The following is an 18,694-nucleotide window of genomic DNA, read 5'->3' on the forward strand; positions in this document are numbered from 1 at the left end:
CATCAGTTTTCCCCCTTCCCTCCCTGCCATTTGTATGCTGCATCAGGATAATCTCTTCACTTTCAACTTACAACTGTTTAATAAATGGAATTTAAATATTTCTGTAGCAGAAATCTTTTTAGTGGGCATCTAATTACACAGATATACAGCTGTTTGCTCTTTAGCATGCTCCTTTATATGCTTACCAGTGTGAAATGCAGTGTGAGTACACAGCAGATCATAAATACACATTTATGAGATTAGTTCTAAGTCAACTCTTCCTCTCATTCCAACAATAGAAACAAAAAGAGAAACTGAAAATGGTTATGGTGCAGTTTCCTTTTACAATTCCCTGTACCAAAACGGGTGTGCAGTTTTAAAGAGCTTAAGAGTCATAGTAGGAGTCTAATATAGGAGTGGCAATGCTAAGGAATCCAAACAACAAGCTCATGTGAAATTCCTCAGGCGGTAGATGGGTGCGGTAAAAAAAGTAGGTGCCTGATTTGCAGGAACATCTAATAGTATCTAATGCTTTAGCATTTTCTCACATTGGACCAGAGCCACCTCTGTTCAGCTGCGAGGTTATTTGTTTGATTTGCTGTTGGGCTTGTTTTCGCTTTAAGACTTTAAGGGTTTTCCAATGAAGGGCTTTTATATTCATGAGGTAAAGCAACAGCTACAAAGCCATAAGGGACCATGCAGTAGGTATGGCAGTAGCACAGCGTGGCCATGCAGGACTTCAACTCCCACATTAATAGAGTTTGTTGAGTTTTCTACATCTGGTCTTCGAAACAGAAGAAGCCGAGTTATTCCTGCAGCCAATGGTAATCCCACACTGTCAGACCTCCCAGGGAGCTAACTCCAGCTTGACAAACCAGGTGAACCTGTCAACATTAGAAAGCTGTAGGAATATTTGGGGACAGTCATCCACAAAGACCACGAAAATTCAACCATTTCAAGCTTCTGTACAGAAAAAAATGGCTTCTTATCTGCTACGATACAAACTGAATATGAGATAAGGAGCTGAAAGTGGATCAAAGAAACAAGGAGAGATTATTTTATGCAGCTTCTAACACGTTAGAAGACCAATGGCACCATGAATCCCCAGGCTATACAAACTACGTGTTTTAAAATTAAATTTTGATTACTGATAACTATTATACTCTGTGCTATGGCCATTCCTTAGGACTATACAATGTGGAACAGGCCACTAAATTGGAAATCCATGGCTACCATTCCAGAACTGCTGACATTCATAACAGCAGGAAGAGGAAATCCACAAAGCAGGCAGGGCCATGCAATGCAGCCATCCCATATAATTACGAGTGGGTGGAAGGGAAAAATCAGAAAACCAGTCATCCAGCAGGAGAGTCAGGAAAGCACTGGTGGAAGGGAAAGATTAAAACATGTCAACCTACCAGTATACTTTGTGCCAATTGAAACAGTCTGGTCTTGATGAGAAAGGGAAGGGCAGAAAGAAAACAGACAGCCCATGGTCCTGCACTCTCACTTCTGACAGTCAAAAGGAGTGATCAGTTTGGCTGTGTTTTATAAGGAAGCCTCAGAATAAAGAGTGGAGCCCTGAAATTACGGACAAAGTCTTGGCAGGAGGACAGCAATAGGTTACTTTATGCTAAAATTCTGCATGCATACCAAGTTGTTTGCTTTCACTTCATATTATTTTTAAAATTTTTTTCATTTAGGCTAATCACATCCTTTGAAATAAAGCTGATATGTGTTAACTGCTGTAATTTACACTTGACTGCTGAGACACAACAAGACCAAAACGCAGGGATGGACTTGAAATCTAAAATTATAAAAGGTCTATAAACTTTACATAAGAGTAGTATATAAATTGTTACCTGAACTTGATCGCATTCATCAGTGGGGTAGATCCATATCTGTCTCTAGCATAAACAGTCGCGCCAGACATCAACAAATACTCAACCAGTGGTAGATGCCCTTCAGAGGCTGCAATATGAAGTGGAGTTCGGCCATCATAGTCTCCACAGCTCAAGTTTCCACCCTACAAAAGGACATATCCTTCACATGCTAAAAAGATAATGGCTGCACATTTAGTTGTTGCATACGTCACACAGTAGGTGCATACTTCACATTTTAATTCTGCCACCAAATTGTTAAGCTTGTCAATCTTGTAGGATTGTTTCAGTGCCAATAAGGATATTTATTTCACCTTCTGCATGTTTTCCCCCTCAGATATGCTCTTTATTTCAGCATAAGCTGCCATACAGCAGCTTTGTGCCTGTAGACTGCTAATTTTACTTGTCTTAGTTTATTCTTAATTTCAAGATATATTTATCCTTTCTTGAGGCCCATTACCAAAGTCTCAAGAGTAGGGTAAACCAAGGCAAAGAGGGGGAAAAAATGAGAAGACAGGGAAATGCCTATTTCTTTTTTCAGGTATAACCGAAGGTAGAGTTATGGGGAGAGCCAGAAATCCTGAATTAACACTGCACTGTGTTTTGCTTAAATATAATTTTCAAGTTCTTTTTTTTAATCATGACAGATTTACATCCAGAAGCTGGATACTATGAATATGCATAAAGAAAGTTAAGCAAAAAGAAAGCAGCACAAACCATTTTAAAATGTTCCAAAGTTAGCAGATAAGAACTTGCATTTTAATCCACCTGTATTTTCACAGTTCAAAAGAAAATATAAACAGCTGAAAACCAGAGAGGGGAAAGAACATACCAGTCTTGAAAGGCAAAGACCTTGTAATAGTCAAAGCACCTTGATTGTAAGACCAATTCCAGTGAACATAGCTTCCTCCCATCAGTTACAGCGCTATTTAAAAATTAATGTTTTGTACAAACTGTTAATTTTACATTACCATTTCTGCTATGGCTCTTAGTGCATCTATGTCACCCAGTTTAGCTGCAGCACAAGCCAAAGGTGGAATTAATGCATCTCTTACGGCTTCTAACTCCTGAGAAACAAATAAAATTAAACATTTAATATCAGCTTTGCCTCTAATGGGATTGATATCCAAGTCATAAAAACACCACCCTTGCTTTCATGTAAAGTTTCCAAATTAGTCACTTGGATATTTAAAAATGGTAGCATTTAGTTCTTGGAAGGAAAAAAGTCTCATGTTTATTTTACATTTCGTCAATCTCACATCCATAAGATTTATATTCCTCCCAGGCAACACTACAAGTACCTGATATCTATATATACCATTTAAGGTGCACACACTATTACCATCTCTCTAATGCCATAGCTACTCATCAATACAGTAAGAGAAACAGCGCTGGTGGGAGTTGGAAAAGACCATATAGTCCAGCCTCCTCCAGACTGATCAACTTTATTCATGTGATTCCTCAGACACCTGTGTATCCTGATAAGCCCTCGAGGCCCCCTGAATATCCTCCCATTTCTCATGCTCACTAAAGAAGAACCATACATTAGTTAATAAAACCCATCTTCCTTGAAACCAAGTCAAGAGAAAATCGAGTATCTGAACAACCAACACTATCTTTCCTAATTTTCCAGTTGAGAAGGCCTAATAGTAAACATCACAAGTGTCTCTACACTTTTGTAATGCTTCCTTAGCCTTCTATGATTGCATGTACAATTAAACTGTTTTACTCATTATTATTTGGATTGCTCCAAACTGTCAATACATTTGACCACAAAAATACAAAGCACTTCTTCATATCACTGATACCCTGAATTACAGCATCTGTCTGAGGCTTGTTAGTGCAACCAGCCAGCCAAGAAAATAAACCCAAGATGGGGCTACAAAGGGGGGGGGGAAACTAATATGTTTTTAATTAAAATCATTTTGGTGTCATTGTGTCCTTTCTCCCTAGCCCAACTGGTTATCTGGGACATTCAGAACTAAAAAAAAATAATATAAAACCTACAGTATTCCATTTTTCTTTCAGCTTTGCTGTTCATCTTTAATCTAGGTTCATTTAACTGAGTCTGCAGCTTTACATGATATTAATTCTAAATATTTAAGTATATATACCTCCTTGCTGCTGATACTTAGAGATTTGGCAATCACTTGTATAAACTTGCTATCTCTCAGAGAGATCTTGGCTCCTGTGGGTACAACAGTCATTTCTCCTCTTAGATTCTCACTCAGCATCTGAAAAGCAAGCAATCAAACCCTTTGTTAGCAGAGGAAAAATATGGTGGTAGTCTAATAAAAAACTTTACTATCAAGTTAGAAAATTGTTTGGAGGAATTATGGAAACTAATTAAATGCAGACAAAAGATTAAAGAAATAGTTACTGTCCCATGAAGATTGCACGTTTAGAAAGACAAAGGAGGGCAAGAGACAGGGAAATAAAGCTTTCTTCCAAAGCAAAGAAACCAAAATAAGCACATAACAAAACACCCCCATTTTCAGAGTAAGCAGACAAAAGTTCCCTAGTGGGGTAAGATGCAGCCTACTTAAAAACACAAAGATAGTGAGTAATGAGCAGAGTGAGGCTTAAGACCAGAATATTCTGAAATGCTGCCGTTTGCCAGCATTCACAAACCTCAGGACTCCTACACAGGCTGTCTACACAGGCCTCAAAACAAAGCCCAGTGCTGCCTGTAGACAGTCATGGATTTCCATGGGTTGTCAAACAGCTCCATTACCCCTGATTTTGTTAAAATTTGGCCATAGATCCAGCTTTGAATGCAGAGGGTTTACAGTAGTACTAGTCATTCAGTATGCAAACAGGCATGTAACAGTTTGCAGGATGGGTGCATCCAACATAACTTGGAAAAAAACTCCAAATCAAAATGTAAAAAGGTCAGCCAATTCATGTGTAGAAAGTACTTGAATGGGGCAATAAAGAAATGAAAACACTCCAAAAGACAGATTCTGGGAAATCTGGGGAGCACAGATAGAAGCCAGTTATTAAGAAAAAGCAATTGGTTTCCTCAATTCTGACAATTTTACATACTGGCACTCTTTCACGAAAGGTTGCTGATGCAGCTATAAAGCCCATAGTTATTTCAATTAGAATTTTAAAAAGCAGGATTGTGAAAGTTTGAAAGAAACAGATGTGATGTTGGAAGGAGGAATGCCCCAGGTTTACTTATGTCTGGGCATGCCCTTTATTAAAAAAAAAAACCTCCAAGAGCTGACAACACCATAGCTGTCTGCTGGAAGAGTCCCATATGCATGTAACTCAGAGGATACCAACACTTTGGCACACTTTTAGAATCTGACAGGTTGAGATCATTGCTTTACACAGGTAACCTTAGCAATTGGCACCTGTGCTAAATGCACCCAGTGCAAAGCCCTACATGCCTTAGTCCTCCCAGCTCTTCACACATTTGTATGTGTCTGGGGGCACATTCCTTGCTTCTTCATGTTGAAAGAGAATCCTAAAATAACCAGGCCAGCTTCAGGAGAGCTTCCGTCTCTTGGGAGACTATTGTTTGGTGATATGTTTAGTTGAAGATATTGCCACAGACAACATGTTTTCAGGCTTTCTTCTCCTGGTCTTTACCACTCATTCCTGCCCAGGCAATGCAGCATGCTGCTCCCCCAGTTGTGCCAACACAATTGTTTGTGGGTCTGTACAATGAGTGAAATGAGGAAACCGATCCTGCATAAATCAAAGGAATTACAAAAGTAATTTTGTTTTTCAAACCATATAAAGGAGGTCCAGCACATCATCACACAAAAACTGTGTAGTACATTCCAAAGGGCAGCACATGAAGATGTAGAAGTAGCTTGTGCCAGTGGTACCTAAAACATCATCAAATCCTCACCTGAGTAATTCAGCTGTCTCACCTTGGCAAACTGGATCTCAAATGAAGTTTTAACTCACACACCTAGGCAGGAAGCCAGCTGGGAAGGTTTCTCCTGTCCCAGGTCAAATAATCCTCTGTGCAAGAAGATTAAAAGTTTGCATTTAAAAAACCCCCAAGCTGGTGCATGTATGTTCCAGGATCAGTGCATGTGCCAAAGGGGCACCAGTGAAGAGCTGGGGTTTCTAAGGTGTGTATGTGCAAACACATGCAAGAACACTGCTCTTCACACAGCACTGTCTAGCCTGCCAAGCATGTTCTTGCACAGGGTATGTTCCTGACATCCTCACTGAAGTCACACATAACTCCTCCCATTTTTCAGAGCCAGGGCTTTAGCAAACAGTTGAAAGGTTGGAGGCTGAAACTGTTTCTAAGCACGGTAGGTGGTACTTCCAGCCACCACACTCATGATCACAGGTATACAAATATGTTTGTCTAAACAGCTGCTACTGGCTGGAAGATATGGAGCATGAAATAATGATCAAATTTGTTTCAGTTTCAATAAAAACAAAGCACCATGGGGAGATACACATGTGCATGTAGTGTTAAGTCTGGAGAGTGACTCATCATAATGTCAGCTCCCAAAGTGTCAGGATTATGATTTCACTGCATACAAGCATAGAAACTCAAGTATTCCTGCAGACTGCTGCTTCCTTATCTAATTCATAGCTGCATGTTCCTTGTATAAAAAGAACATGATAAATAGTTGTATAATTGCAGAAAAAAGCCTTGATTAAGCAACCAGTGAACAGAAAGAACATTGTTTAAAGGGGTTCTGATTTTAAAAGCAGCTGGTCCTTATAATAATCCTCTACTTTTTATGTATTATAAAGCATATCTCAGAGAAATAAAATCTAATACTCTTATGAGTAATGCTGTAAAGGAAGAGGCTGTAGGCAATATTTATTTTCAGAATTAGCTGTGTGTGAATGAGTCTGGGATGAAATCTTTACCACACTAAGATCAGTGACAAGATCTTTGCTGACTTCAGAAGGGATGAGATTCTGTCATCCATATGAATTTCCACATAGAGTTTTCAGTATAGAAAATATCCAAGCTAGACTACTAACATTTAATGGCATTTTTATGGCTCAGTCATGGTCTTCACCTGACTCATGCAGAGAATTTTTTTCTCTCCAAATCTACAAATCTTTATTTGTCTAATAGTATTTTCTGTAAGAAAAAAAACCCAAACCACGGGGTGTTCCAATTATGGCTCTGGAAACAATTGTTTTTAAATGCAAGACAGAAGCTCAAAGCATGAAGCTAAGCAGAAGTTAGCACAGTAGATGAGAAACCTAAAGTCTTTGAAGGTCACACAAATATTTACCTGCCTCTTCTCCTCCCAGCTAAGGTTTCTCTTGCTGAGCGTGTATGACAGTTTAGTTAGGGCTGCCTCTGGTGTCATATCACCTCCAGGAATTACTCCAACATCAGCGAGAGTCTGAATAAAAAGGAATAATGATTCCAATTAGCACAGCACTCAGAAATACCTGTGTGTACAGAAAAGGCATATAAATGATGAGCAGCTACACAGAACACGGTATGCAGCTGAGCCTCCACTCTCTTGCTCCTCCTACTGCCACTGTAATTTTTGTAATTTTAGTTATCAAATACCAAGCAAATACTAGAGCAAGCTGAATAAAGATGACTTTTACTTTAAATTCCTTTTCATGCAGTAACACTGAAGAATTCCACCAAATGCTTGCCACGGTCGCTTGCTATGCTAAAAGGGAAAGGTTACAGGTCCATATCAGCTATCTGCAGAGTTGTCAGATTCCCTTTATTGAAAAGCTGCAGTTACTCTGTTTTAACCCAGTGGCATTTTGAACACTGCCAAGTAGGCTGTTCTCACACAGACATATTTACCATTCTTTAATGGGGCATTGCTTTGGATGAATTCCAGCACTACTGTGTGCTCACAGCAGGAGTGCTTTCAGATCCTTTCAGGCTGCGTGAGCAGTGTATGATTTAGAAGATGCAACTAAAACACGTAATTTACACAGTTCTGACAAAAACAACTGAAAAAGATGACCTTTATAACTTATCTTTCTGGTAGTTAAAAAAAAACAATCTGAACAAAAGCAAAAAGAAGGATCTTTGCTATGATCAGCAAGCCTCATAAGTGTACAAAACAGCAAAGACAAAGGAAATTTCACATCTCTTGTCACTGAACTGTACCTGGGCAAATCATAGATCATTCTCTTTGCCAAAATGTTATGCCTCACAGCTAAGCATCTTGAACTAGGTTCTTGCACTGCATTTTACTGTTAAATCCCTTGTATATGAACTTAAACTTCAAAATTTGTTGTGGCTTAACTAATATTTTAAGCAAGATACAGAGCCTTAATTAGCTCATTAACCACCTCTAAGAGACCCAGACTAACATATTTTAAGTCCCATGGGAAAACATACAGAGAAGGTGAGAAATACTTTCTGTACTGCAGAACTAATCAAAGAACAGTTAGGGCTTTTTCAGCAGGTCTGAGAAAGAGGAGGAGGAAGGGATTTCCCAGCTTCCTTCCTATACTTAAAGTTCCCTCAGTTATAAGTTTGTACTGTGTAGATGGATCAGAGGCCAGACACTGAGTTAATTAAAACAAACACTTCAAGGGAAACCAGGGATTCAGCTGACCTACCTGGCTGACTTGTATGAGTGAAAACTGGCCCAGCCATGTGCAGACCTTTGAAATATTTCATTTAAAGAAAAATCCAAGTAAAGTTAACACTGCAGCAACTTTACAGCATTCACCCATGATAGTTTCTCCACTGAGCGGTTCCTCATGAAATGGAGAAGGCAATGAAAGAACAAGCATGCAGTAATTTTGCAGGTCTCAGTCAGTTTTCTCCTCAAAAGATGCCAAGAAAACAGGGCAGCCTCATCAACTGATGCTGAAGCAATATAGAAGATTCTCCACATAAAAAGTGGAATCCAGAAGGGAAAGCATTTCCACACAGCTGTACAGTGGTTCAGTAAGATTTGAGCAGAATCTTTCAATTCAGCATATCAACAGTCTGGATCAGAGTGCACAAAGCCATTTTAGAGGTGTCTATTTGGACAATCTTTTAACCAGAGCATAGAAAAGGCTTTTTTTCTTCCTTCTATATATTTTAGCAGATTATTTCAAGCAGAAGATAGCATAAAAGCTAGGCTTCATGTTCATGTTGTTTTTCAAATATAAATTTTGTCTTTTATTGACTTAACTTCCATGTGAATTTTTCCATCTAATCCACATATTCCTATAGTATTTGCTACAGAGCAAAAGTCAGTGATTTTCAAAACCTCTCCATTAAGTTACACAAAAGTTTTACAAACACCCAAATAACTGCCTATATCAGGAAATACCAAGTTTGGATACCGAGGAGGTGAAAAAAACCTCTTGCAATCTCCTTTTCTTTCTCCTCAAAACAGACTATGTGCAAATATAATCTAAAGCTGTGTCAAAAGCAAAGTTAAAAGAGACAGGTTTCAGCACCAGACTAGGGTATTCAGGTTTGCCATGCAGTCAATGAAGAGGCTGGCTCTGCCAGACAGGTGGTTGCTCCCAACAAAGCCAGGTGTCTACAGCAGCAGGATGAGTCACCCTCTGGTAGAGCTTCTTGGCTATTTAATGGCTGGTCTTTTTCTAAAGGCCAGTTAAACCAGCTTCCTTCACACTACCATATGCAACGCATATTCTTATATGGTTTTGAGCTCTTAATAGCCACAGTGCTGTCATGTTTCAATACACAATTGAGAAACTCACTATAAAATGCCTGCTTTAAACCAGCCCTCATAGGTTTAACTAAACTGATTTCCATTCTTCAAGACAGACACTTCCTTACATACTTTTCTCCAATCTTGCACTGAATTCGGTTGTACTTCCAGTCAAATAAAGAACTGGGTTTTGGAGTAGTGCTTGCATCTGCAGGCTTTCTTGATGCTCCCACACTGTACCTAAGGAACTGTTATCCTATCAAGAGCTACTTTATTTGAACATCTGATCCCTAAACCAGCTTTTAGCTCAGTGGAATCCCTCTGAGATACTACCAGTCTAATGCAAAGTATCCTGGAGTGCTGTACATGACAGGAGTGAGCAATCATTCATTTGAGAACTGAGCTGACTATTTCCACCATTAAGACCAGGAGTAACAGGATCTTGTTTGTAGATACGCATTTAAATGCCTCTGGATTAAGATTTTTCAGATGTAGTTATTTTATGAGCAATCACTTCACAGTCAATAAAACAGGTTTTATACACTTGGACTACTAGCAGTTTGCAATCAAGTTGTATCAGTGGGATGTTTCTTTCATGCACAACTCTCACCTGCCCTGTTGCATAGACAGTTTTAACAGACCCTCGTAAGCACTGGGTACAGTTCAGAATCACTACTTTTCGTTCAGCTGCTTTCTTCAGTTCTTCCAGCACGTCCTCTCTGTTGTTTGGGGCATTGCCACTTCCATAAGTTTCAAGTACAATGCCTTCAATTGGAGGCTGAAGAAATGCTTTAACCTGTTTAAAAACAAGACAGAGGAAAGAGACAAAAGGTATGTTTAAGTCACCTTAAAATTTTCATGTATGGCACCGCATTTTTAAAAATGGTCTATTCCTGCTATAATTTTAAAGGCTCTCATGCCTTATAGTCTTCTTATGCCCTTCTGTGCTCCCCATTTGCAATAACTGAGACTGTAGAATAAGTTTTAAAAAAATGAGAACTTCCCTCTCTAGCTTCCTTTAAAATTCCTAGAGTTATTACCTGAGTGTGAAAAAGGATGCTATTGTTCAAGGGCCATTAACAGGCTATACTGTTGCACCGTTTGGTAGAATAAAAACGTGGATTTACATTCATGAAATAAATGCAGAATTGTCAATTGAGATTACAACTCCCCACCCCTGCCCAGATTTTTTTGCTTTAGCAAAGAGTTTTGTTAACCAATGTCTGCCTAAGAGAGAGACTATTTCACCTTTCAGGAAAGAACATTCTAATGAAGCCTGGAGTTTTTTAACCCAAAACCCAATTGAGTTAACTCAAAGAGAGGAAAAAAAAAAAAAAAAAGAGGCACTAATATATATTCTGGGCCAGTTGATACTGAGTTTGTTTGCCTCACTGTAAGAGAATGCCTACCAAAGTCCTCTTCCTAGAAAGATGTATTTTAAACAACCTAGATGTTTCCTTGCTGATCACATATGCTAAATGCAATACACTGCAAATCCCCATGAGGCTAACTATGCAGTTGGAGTTTTATTGCAAATATACCACCCCTCTGTCTTTCCATCTGTTCATATTCGCCTAAAAAGAATGGTGATATAATTGAGGAGTGCTGCTTAAACTACTGAATTCAATTTAAGATGGCAAGAGCCACAAAAGACCTGTCAATTTAATGGAACTAATATTAGACAAAAATTTAAAGACTAATCTACCTAAAATCACAGACTGCAAAAGAGTTTCTAAAGGAAAAAAAAAAAATCCCACTTCTCATTTTCACCTCTCTGTGAATGCTGAGGGTCATGGTAACCACCAGTGTGAGACAAAATGAACCCTAAAAAAGAAGCATGAGTTGTAGAAATAACCACACTCCACCCACCATATATTGTATTCCTTGACAAGATATCTGTTAATATGCCTCAATTTGCAGCAAGAGAGCATTTTCCTGGTCATTGTAGCCTACACCTGTCTACAAAACTACATCTGACCTATTTATGAGCCCTGATGAGAAATTAATTTTAAGTTTCAAAGCCCAGGTAGCTATACAAAAGATATTTGAAAAGCTTTTATCAATAGTTTATGGCATATAAAAATAGTCCTTTAATGACCTGATATTTCAAAACAGCGATTATCAGAAGACAGATCCTTTCCTTTCCCTCCAAAATCCCAATCACTGCTACAAACAATGCAGCTGTCCTACTTCAGGTAACTAATAAAGTATTGGAACATCACTTCACCCACTTCCAAAGTAAAGTGGTGACACTTACAGCAGCAGCCGTGATTCCTGGGAAGATTCTCAGAAGTCCAACATTCCTGTTCATATTGGTGTGAACTCGAAATTTCTTTTTGGTATTGGCTCTCCACACTGTTTCCCAGTTTACTATGAAGAGAAATGGCATTTTAAATTTAACACATACTATCAAGTAGACTTGTAGTACTTCATGATTGCAACTTTGTTTTTAAAACCATTCTTATGTAGGGGATTCATGAAAGACAATGTATTTTTTAAAGAGGAAATGAAGGCCCATTTAAGACAGCAGAAATAGCAGCTGATTTAACACGCCTTATTTATTAGGTGCCACAAAATATATCTTTAAGACCACATTCAAGTCAGGCTCAACTGTTTTATATTTTAACTTTAATTCCAAAATAGTCTGGATTCCGAGCTATATCAGTATTACTAGTCAATATTCACAAGCTAGTGCCCTTCAAGGAGATATTTAAGATGTATGCTTGCTTCAATTCATTGCATTTCATAGCAAAGACTTCTAAAATTGATATTTTAGTCAATGACCATTAGTGAACAGGATGGTCTATCAGACACAAAGCTGTATACCTCTACTACAGTCTCTTTAAAAGAGAAGTCTGCTTGCTGTGAAAAGCATATGAGTGCTAAACCTGATGGTTTCTTGATGCTGAACATGTCCTGTTAGTGCCACCTCTCCCAGTTCAGAGTGCTCAGAAAGCCTCAACCAACAGAACATCATGCCAGTCTAGCACAGGGGAGACATTTATTTGTCATACACTGACCTGAACTCCACTGTTATGTAGTTGGCCTGATATCAGCCTGGATTCATGTTCAGAAAACAGAGCTTCATCTTCTCAGACATGAGAGATGACAAATGCAGTTACTGTTGCTCCTAATCACCTCCAGAGTTTATTAGGTAGCTACTAACGATTAAATAAAATAGCAAGGATTCAATTAACTCCGATTATACATTTAGAGCCAGAAGCCAGCTGTTTAACTAATAGTTTGTTTGTGTTGCATTATTAGAAGCCAAGTCATGCATTATTGATTTCAAAATTTTACTACTTCAGTGTAGGAGCACAGCAGTGGTAGCGCTGACGGCTCCTACAAGGCAGTGGAAGAGGTTTAACAAACAGCAGCCAACAGCTCAGAGCGTTGTGCTTCAAAGAAAATTGACTCTGCTGTAAAGCTGCTGTTTCCCCATCATGAGTTAAGCTTTTTAGATTTTGGAGAAACTCCCAAGCAGCAAGACAGATAAAAGATCTGCGTGCATAACACTGATTTGCTCTCAGCCATGCAGAGTTACTCACACCAATTACTTGCAATCAGCAGACAGCCACTTGCAAAAAAAAATTCAGAGTACATTTAAGAGCCTCCATTGAAGCCTACTCTATTGCCCTAAAATACTAAAAACTACACAATCCATTAAGTCAGGACAGAAAATAGCAGTCTCCTATAAGACTTTATGAACTTCCCTTTCCTGTTGTGGTGCCCTGTCAGCAACTAAAGCCTCTGTTCTTTCTAAAAACTGCCATACGTCGTTAAACAAGTCACAAGCAGTTGGCTTGGCATCACGTTTGTCCAACCAGTCACACTGCAGCACATGGATTCCTAATGCCCTGGGATTGGAAGAATAGAAGCATAGACCATTTCTGCAGTGTCTTTCTTTGTGCTAAGCTGTCCAGCACAATTCTGAAACTACCTGGCTGGACTTAGTATTTAGCCAAGTAGCTCTCAAAGGCCTCCATGAGCTTTCCAGAGTGAGTTAGAGACCTGCAGGAGGTACATGGGCAAGTGTAGAAGCCATGCATTTGTGCTACATGAGCTTCATAGGCCTGGTTAATCATGTTAAGAGGCAGCAGCATCATGCAATATATTCATTCCTCTCAACTTTCTAACACAAAAGTTAATTCTTTAAAAGCAGCCTCCTCTACAAGAAGGGATGGCAATAAAATTGTATCACAGCTTGCTTTCTTTTATCCTCCATAAGGTAGGAGTCCCTGCCAAAACTTCACAAATGCATACTACTACGTTTGGCAACTGTCAGCATCCCTAATGCCTGTAATGAACGTGAAGAATGAACTGAGTAAACCTGCCTTGGCATGGATCACTAAGATACTGCCAAAAGCAGAAGACCAAGGAAAGAGATCAGAGGATAGGTTCAGAAGTCAGACCTATACCAGGCCTATACCTGTACTCTTGGAGTACACTCTACCAAATAATATATCATCTCCAAGATAAATTTAATGCATGCAGACATAGTATAGTGATGTAATTCCAAACTGTATTTAAAAAAAAAAATATTAAAGATTGCCTCTGAGTTAACATTCGCTTGGTCATGAACCTCGTCAGCCTACATAACGTGTTTGGTGCTGCAGACTCCACAGATGTCAGTTTTCCATTAGCCAAACAAGTCTAAAAGGCAGAACAAAAAGCAAATGTGATGCAAGAGCCAAAGACAAACAAATATACATAAAAGCCCGACTTCACCTCAGATTTATTCAACTCTGTTGAATACAGTGAGGCAGAGCACCATGCAGGGGGAAAAAAATTTAGAACACACCCTTTGCATCCTGAATCTCAAAAATTACATTCCCGTAAAAGGAACAGTATTTATGTCACACAGCTAAGTTCAAGCATCTCCACTGTATTAAATAAACCAGCTGTCTTGCAGCCTATAGTCATACGACACAGCTATCTCCTTTTTTTGGTTAAATTAAAAATAAAAGACAGTAAGAATCCTTAACAATTCTTAAGTAAGAAACTCATATACAAGCAAGTGAAGTACAAAAAGCTGTCTTTATTGGTGTTCATAACAGTTTTTTTTCCTATGGATGAGTGACTAATTAGGGATACTTAGTTTTAGCATAGCACAGAAAACAGCAACCTGTTCTGACTTGGATGGCCTGTGCTTGTAAAGAGTTTAAGTGATACAGTGTACTGCATTATGCAAATATGGATGCAAAGCTGAGGAACAAAGGTAAGCTAGCTACTGGTGTGGCAAAGCAGAAAGTAAGCTTTTTAAAGCAATGTACATAAAATAAAGATGTAATGGCTATTTATATACTGTATCCAAAATGGCTTGGGATAGATTGCATTATTCAAGGAGACTGCATTCAAGATGTTAAGGCCTTTTGTTTACTCATCCGAACCATCACATAAAAATAGATTTTCCAGTCTCCCTCTACCTTCCAAAAACTATAGCCTTTAAAATTAGAGTCAAAAAATCACATCCTTATCATATGCAGCTTTATTATCATACACACCCGCAGAGAAATATGGTGAGAGGATTAGTGCAGAAAAAACATCAACCTGACTTATAAATAAAATAAAAAAGAGAAGCAGCTCTACACGGATCAGAAAGCAGCAACCCCCCCCCAGCTGTTAAAGGGTGCCTATGCCACAATGCAGGTTTCAACTTTTATAATGGGAGAGCAGCAACTCAGAGCGACACCTCCCTTAGGAGTGGTGACTGAATTCCGAGTTATGAAATCAAACAAGAAATACAGCTTTTCTCGATTGCAGAGCTCCAGACAAACAGCAGCGCTTTCTTCTCATCCTTCTCTGCAGGGCTACAAGTGAGCCCTACCATTATATAAGCTGCCCCAGCACTCATTACAATTCATGGTGCAGCCAAGGGGTGGGGAGCACAGGCCAACCTATGACTGCAAATTCCTGAAGGAGGCAAACAAGCACAGACTCCCTTTTTTGGCAGTTTGTTAAAAAACCAAAAAAAAATCGACACACATTTACGGACTGGTGCCGTTGCAACAATCATACACCCACTTAGAACAGAGAGGGGACAGGGACTGAAAGCACTCCAGTGAAGAGAGGTGGCATTTACCTTAATACATAAATGACCTGGGCTTTTTATATAAATAACCAGAACTGCCAACCAAGATGCAGACTTGGCCAGTAACTAATAGCTTTTCTCTAATGAGACTGGTGGGTAGGTAGATGAGCCCAGGACTCTTCTAACCTTCTGCTGCTGTACCACATCTGCACACACAGTCACACGGGCTGCTTGTCCCTGCACAAGTTGTTTCTCATCATATTGTCCTGTACATGTGCACCACTCCCAGAAGTTACATGCATCTGTGATGAAGAAAGTCCAGCCACAGTAACAAAGCAAGTGTCATGTGTGCTTCATTAGGACAGTCAAGAATAGAGGAGAGTAATCAGTTATGAAATATACTGAGAATCTTTACACATTTCAAGTGGAATAGTCCTCCTTGTCTCCCCTGTTTTCAAAATATGGGAGAAATAAGGCAAGGTCTTTTATTTGATAGGCTTTGAGATTTTAGAAATATTTTGGATTATTTCTATATGTACCACACTTGAAATGTTTCTGTGATTCTATGATTTCTGATTCCGCTGCAAAAGTGTTTCCCATCAGCACTGGGTTTCTTACTAAGCTCAGGAGTGGGCTAGCATTTTTGCACTTCTTACAGGAGTTTCTTGTGCTAAGTTGAAAGCCTGGAGGAAGCTGACACACTTGCTTGTCTAAAGCTGGGTGATGGGACTCTTAGGTGTTGGTAACATAGCTAAGGATATGGCCAAGAATGCAGCCAGTTATGGGATTAGAAATCCACTAGGAGCCTCACCTAGAGAGGGAACAGTGTGAAAAATGGATATCAAAAACGAAGAAGAGAGCTGCAAGGGTAAGGGAGGGAAGAGGACTAAGTTTCTCCCTTTCATCTCTACCTCTGAAGTAGATGGTTGCTTTTATATGCTATGCCTAGCCATGAACAGCATTTCTCCTCATTCCTGTGTACCAACCCATGATCCCATTACGGTTCCCACTTCCTCCATCCTGCCACTTCTCCCCTTCTGCTTCTCTGGAATTTTCATTCCCAGCTTTGTTAGAACTGGGAAGCCTGAGGAAGAGTTTCTGCACGGGGCCTACTTTTCCTGACATCCTCAGGCTGCTCTCCATAATGCTGAATCAGCAAGAGTCAGCCCTGTCTACAGGAGGATTAAGACATATTATATAAAGTCATTTGGGAAAAAAAAAAGTAGAAAGATGCTAGATTTGTTTGGTTTGTTTTTAAAAGACCAAGTGGTTCCTTGTGTCCGTGAAAGCTTCATATGAGGACTATACAAGCAAATTAAAGGGAGACAGCGATGTTTCAAACAATTACTTTGGACAAAATAAAGGAGCACTAGTAGACTGCACATACTATAAACTATGTTCTTTCAAAATGAAACAATCCTTCAATAGTGACACCGTCATCTTGGATAAATGATGCTACTCCAACTGGGTAATCAACTGAAGCAAATAAAAATAGAGCCTATCACACCATCAGTTTTTAAATCAGAAATCCCCATTGATACCAATGAGGCATTTACTGAAGACATAATGGGACCCAATATGGGCCAAGGGAAGTGCTTAATAACTTTCTCATTTTTCTACTCTGGACAAGGAATCACAAAACAGTTTGTTCAAATCCAAGGGAGAAACAGCACACAATTTGCAGCTTGATTTCATTATTGATCAGTCAGTAAAAAGAATTTATTTATACATTATTTGATGCAGTTAATACAAACCCAAGAAATAAGATTCCCCCAATTTACTGCAGCAATCAACTGGCAGCATTTCTGTTGATTTCAGATACATCCTGTTTGACACAGCACAGTAACACCACAGTGGCAGACTCTCTACCTGAGAGATGTCTTACAGGCAACTACAGTATTACACAGGCTTCCTCAGTTTGCATCTGGCTGCTACAATCACAGCACTCTGATCCTGGAACTTTGTTAAGTAACTCCCACTCATTAAGTGGAAGGGATAAGTTTATATTCCAAATTGCAGAATGCCTTTCTCTAGTAGTAGAAACCATCATAAAGGCACATTCCATGGCACAGGGCTAGAACTCCTACTGCCACTAACAGCACCTAGCAAAAGAATTGAGGAACGCCCTCCTGTTCCCATTTTTTTTGTAATAACGGAGATTTTGATCAAGTCCTGCTCCTATTTAATACACAGTCTACCCAATAACATGTTATATTTTTCAAAACTGTCCTTTAGCATACTTTTTGGCAGCTCCTCATTTGGCTAGATTCCAAATATGTCTCTCTTCTCCCCTCTCCAAAGAAAGGGTGCCATTTATCCAAGAGTAGACATCAATGTATTAATGATTTTGCAAATGGGTACTGAAACCTTCAGATAGTTTTTCCCTTCCTTAAGAAACTGACACACAGAGAGCCTGAGAAAGTTTGGGGGGAAAAAAACTTCATACAATGCATATTTTAGGTCTGCTGTTTTCAGTGTACTTGCAGTTCAGACAGGTCCCAAATATCCAGTAAAACATCTTACACATTGACATGCATCAAACAGAATCTGCTGAAGCTGCAAGTACTCTGCAATGACTTCTTTGCTTGATTTCAGAGCCCAGCATGGTCACTAATGAGATTAAACTCTTTGTTCTTTCAGTCCTCAGTCCCTCATTTTTATCTTTAGACCAAGCATTTTCATGACACAGGGGCAACGTTCCCTCTGGTTAGTCTGGATCTTCAGTTAAAGTCAGTCTAGGTCACATCTACACTCAATACATAAATGCAGTTGAGTCACAAAATCTCAGTCGTACTAATATTTAAACAGGTTCAGAGCAGATGAAGTCAAGCTACAGAGCTTTCAAAGATATTTTTGAGATTAAAAACGACATTTCAACTACACAGGCACAGATTCTTTTCAGTTCTATTGCATGTGGCATAAATTACACAGCTTAAGAGATGATGTTGCTTACTTGTAATATCAACCTCAGCATTTGCAAGTGGAGGCAGGTTAGGTGAGGAAAAGGCATTGAAACTCCCAGCATCCACCTTAGTCACCCTATTTCCCCTGTACAGTTTATTATAAAAATACAGGCACACCTGCAAGACAAGTAAAGAAACAGGTCTATGAATAAGCCAGTAATTAAAAGATGCTGTAGATAAATACTGTAGTCCGTCCTTTATAAAGTGTTTTCTAAATGTTTAAAGCAACTCAGAGGCTAGTAG

The 18,694-nt window shown here is 39.2% G+C and overlaps 1 protein-coding gene across 2 annotated transcripts in view; it reads right to left on the bottom strand.

The window, feature by feature from the left end:
• The window catches only part of ASPG (asparaginase), a 46,904-nt gene that overhangs the window by 13,110 nt on the left and 15,100 nt on the right, over positions 1–18,694 (bottom strand). For both annotated transcript variants that reach the window (XM_027638042.1, XM_027638043.1), the window contains exons 6-12: positions 18,442–18,568; positions 11,715–11,827; positions 10,068–10,253; positions 7,091–7,204; positions 3,974–4,093; positions 2,831–2,926; positions 1,842–2,005 (exon numbers count right to left, since the gene is read on the bottom strand). In XM_027638042.1, the coding sequence (XP_027493843.1) occupies positions 1,842–2,005; positions 2,831–2,926; positions 3,974–4,093; positions 7,091–7,204; positions 10,068–10,253; positions 11,715–11,827; positions 18,442–18,568 (920 nt within the window). The remainder of the gene's footprint in view (positions 1–1,841; positions 2,006–2,830; positions 2,927–3,973; positions 4,094–7,090; positions 7,205–10,067; positions 10,254–11,714; positions 11,828–18,441; positions 18,569–18,694) is intronic.

This window comes from Corapipo altera, unplaced genomic scaffold, assembly GCF_003945725.1.
Source record: "Corapipo altera isolate COAL_440 unplaced genomic scaffold, ASM394572v1 23, whole genome shotgun sequence".
In the NCBI taxonomy this organism is placed as follows: domain Eukaryota; kingdom Metazoa; phylum Chordata; class Aves; order Passeriformes; family Pipridae; genus Corapipo; species Corapipo altera.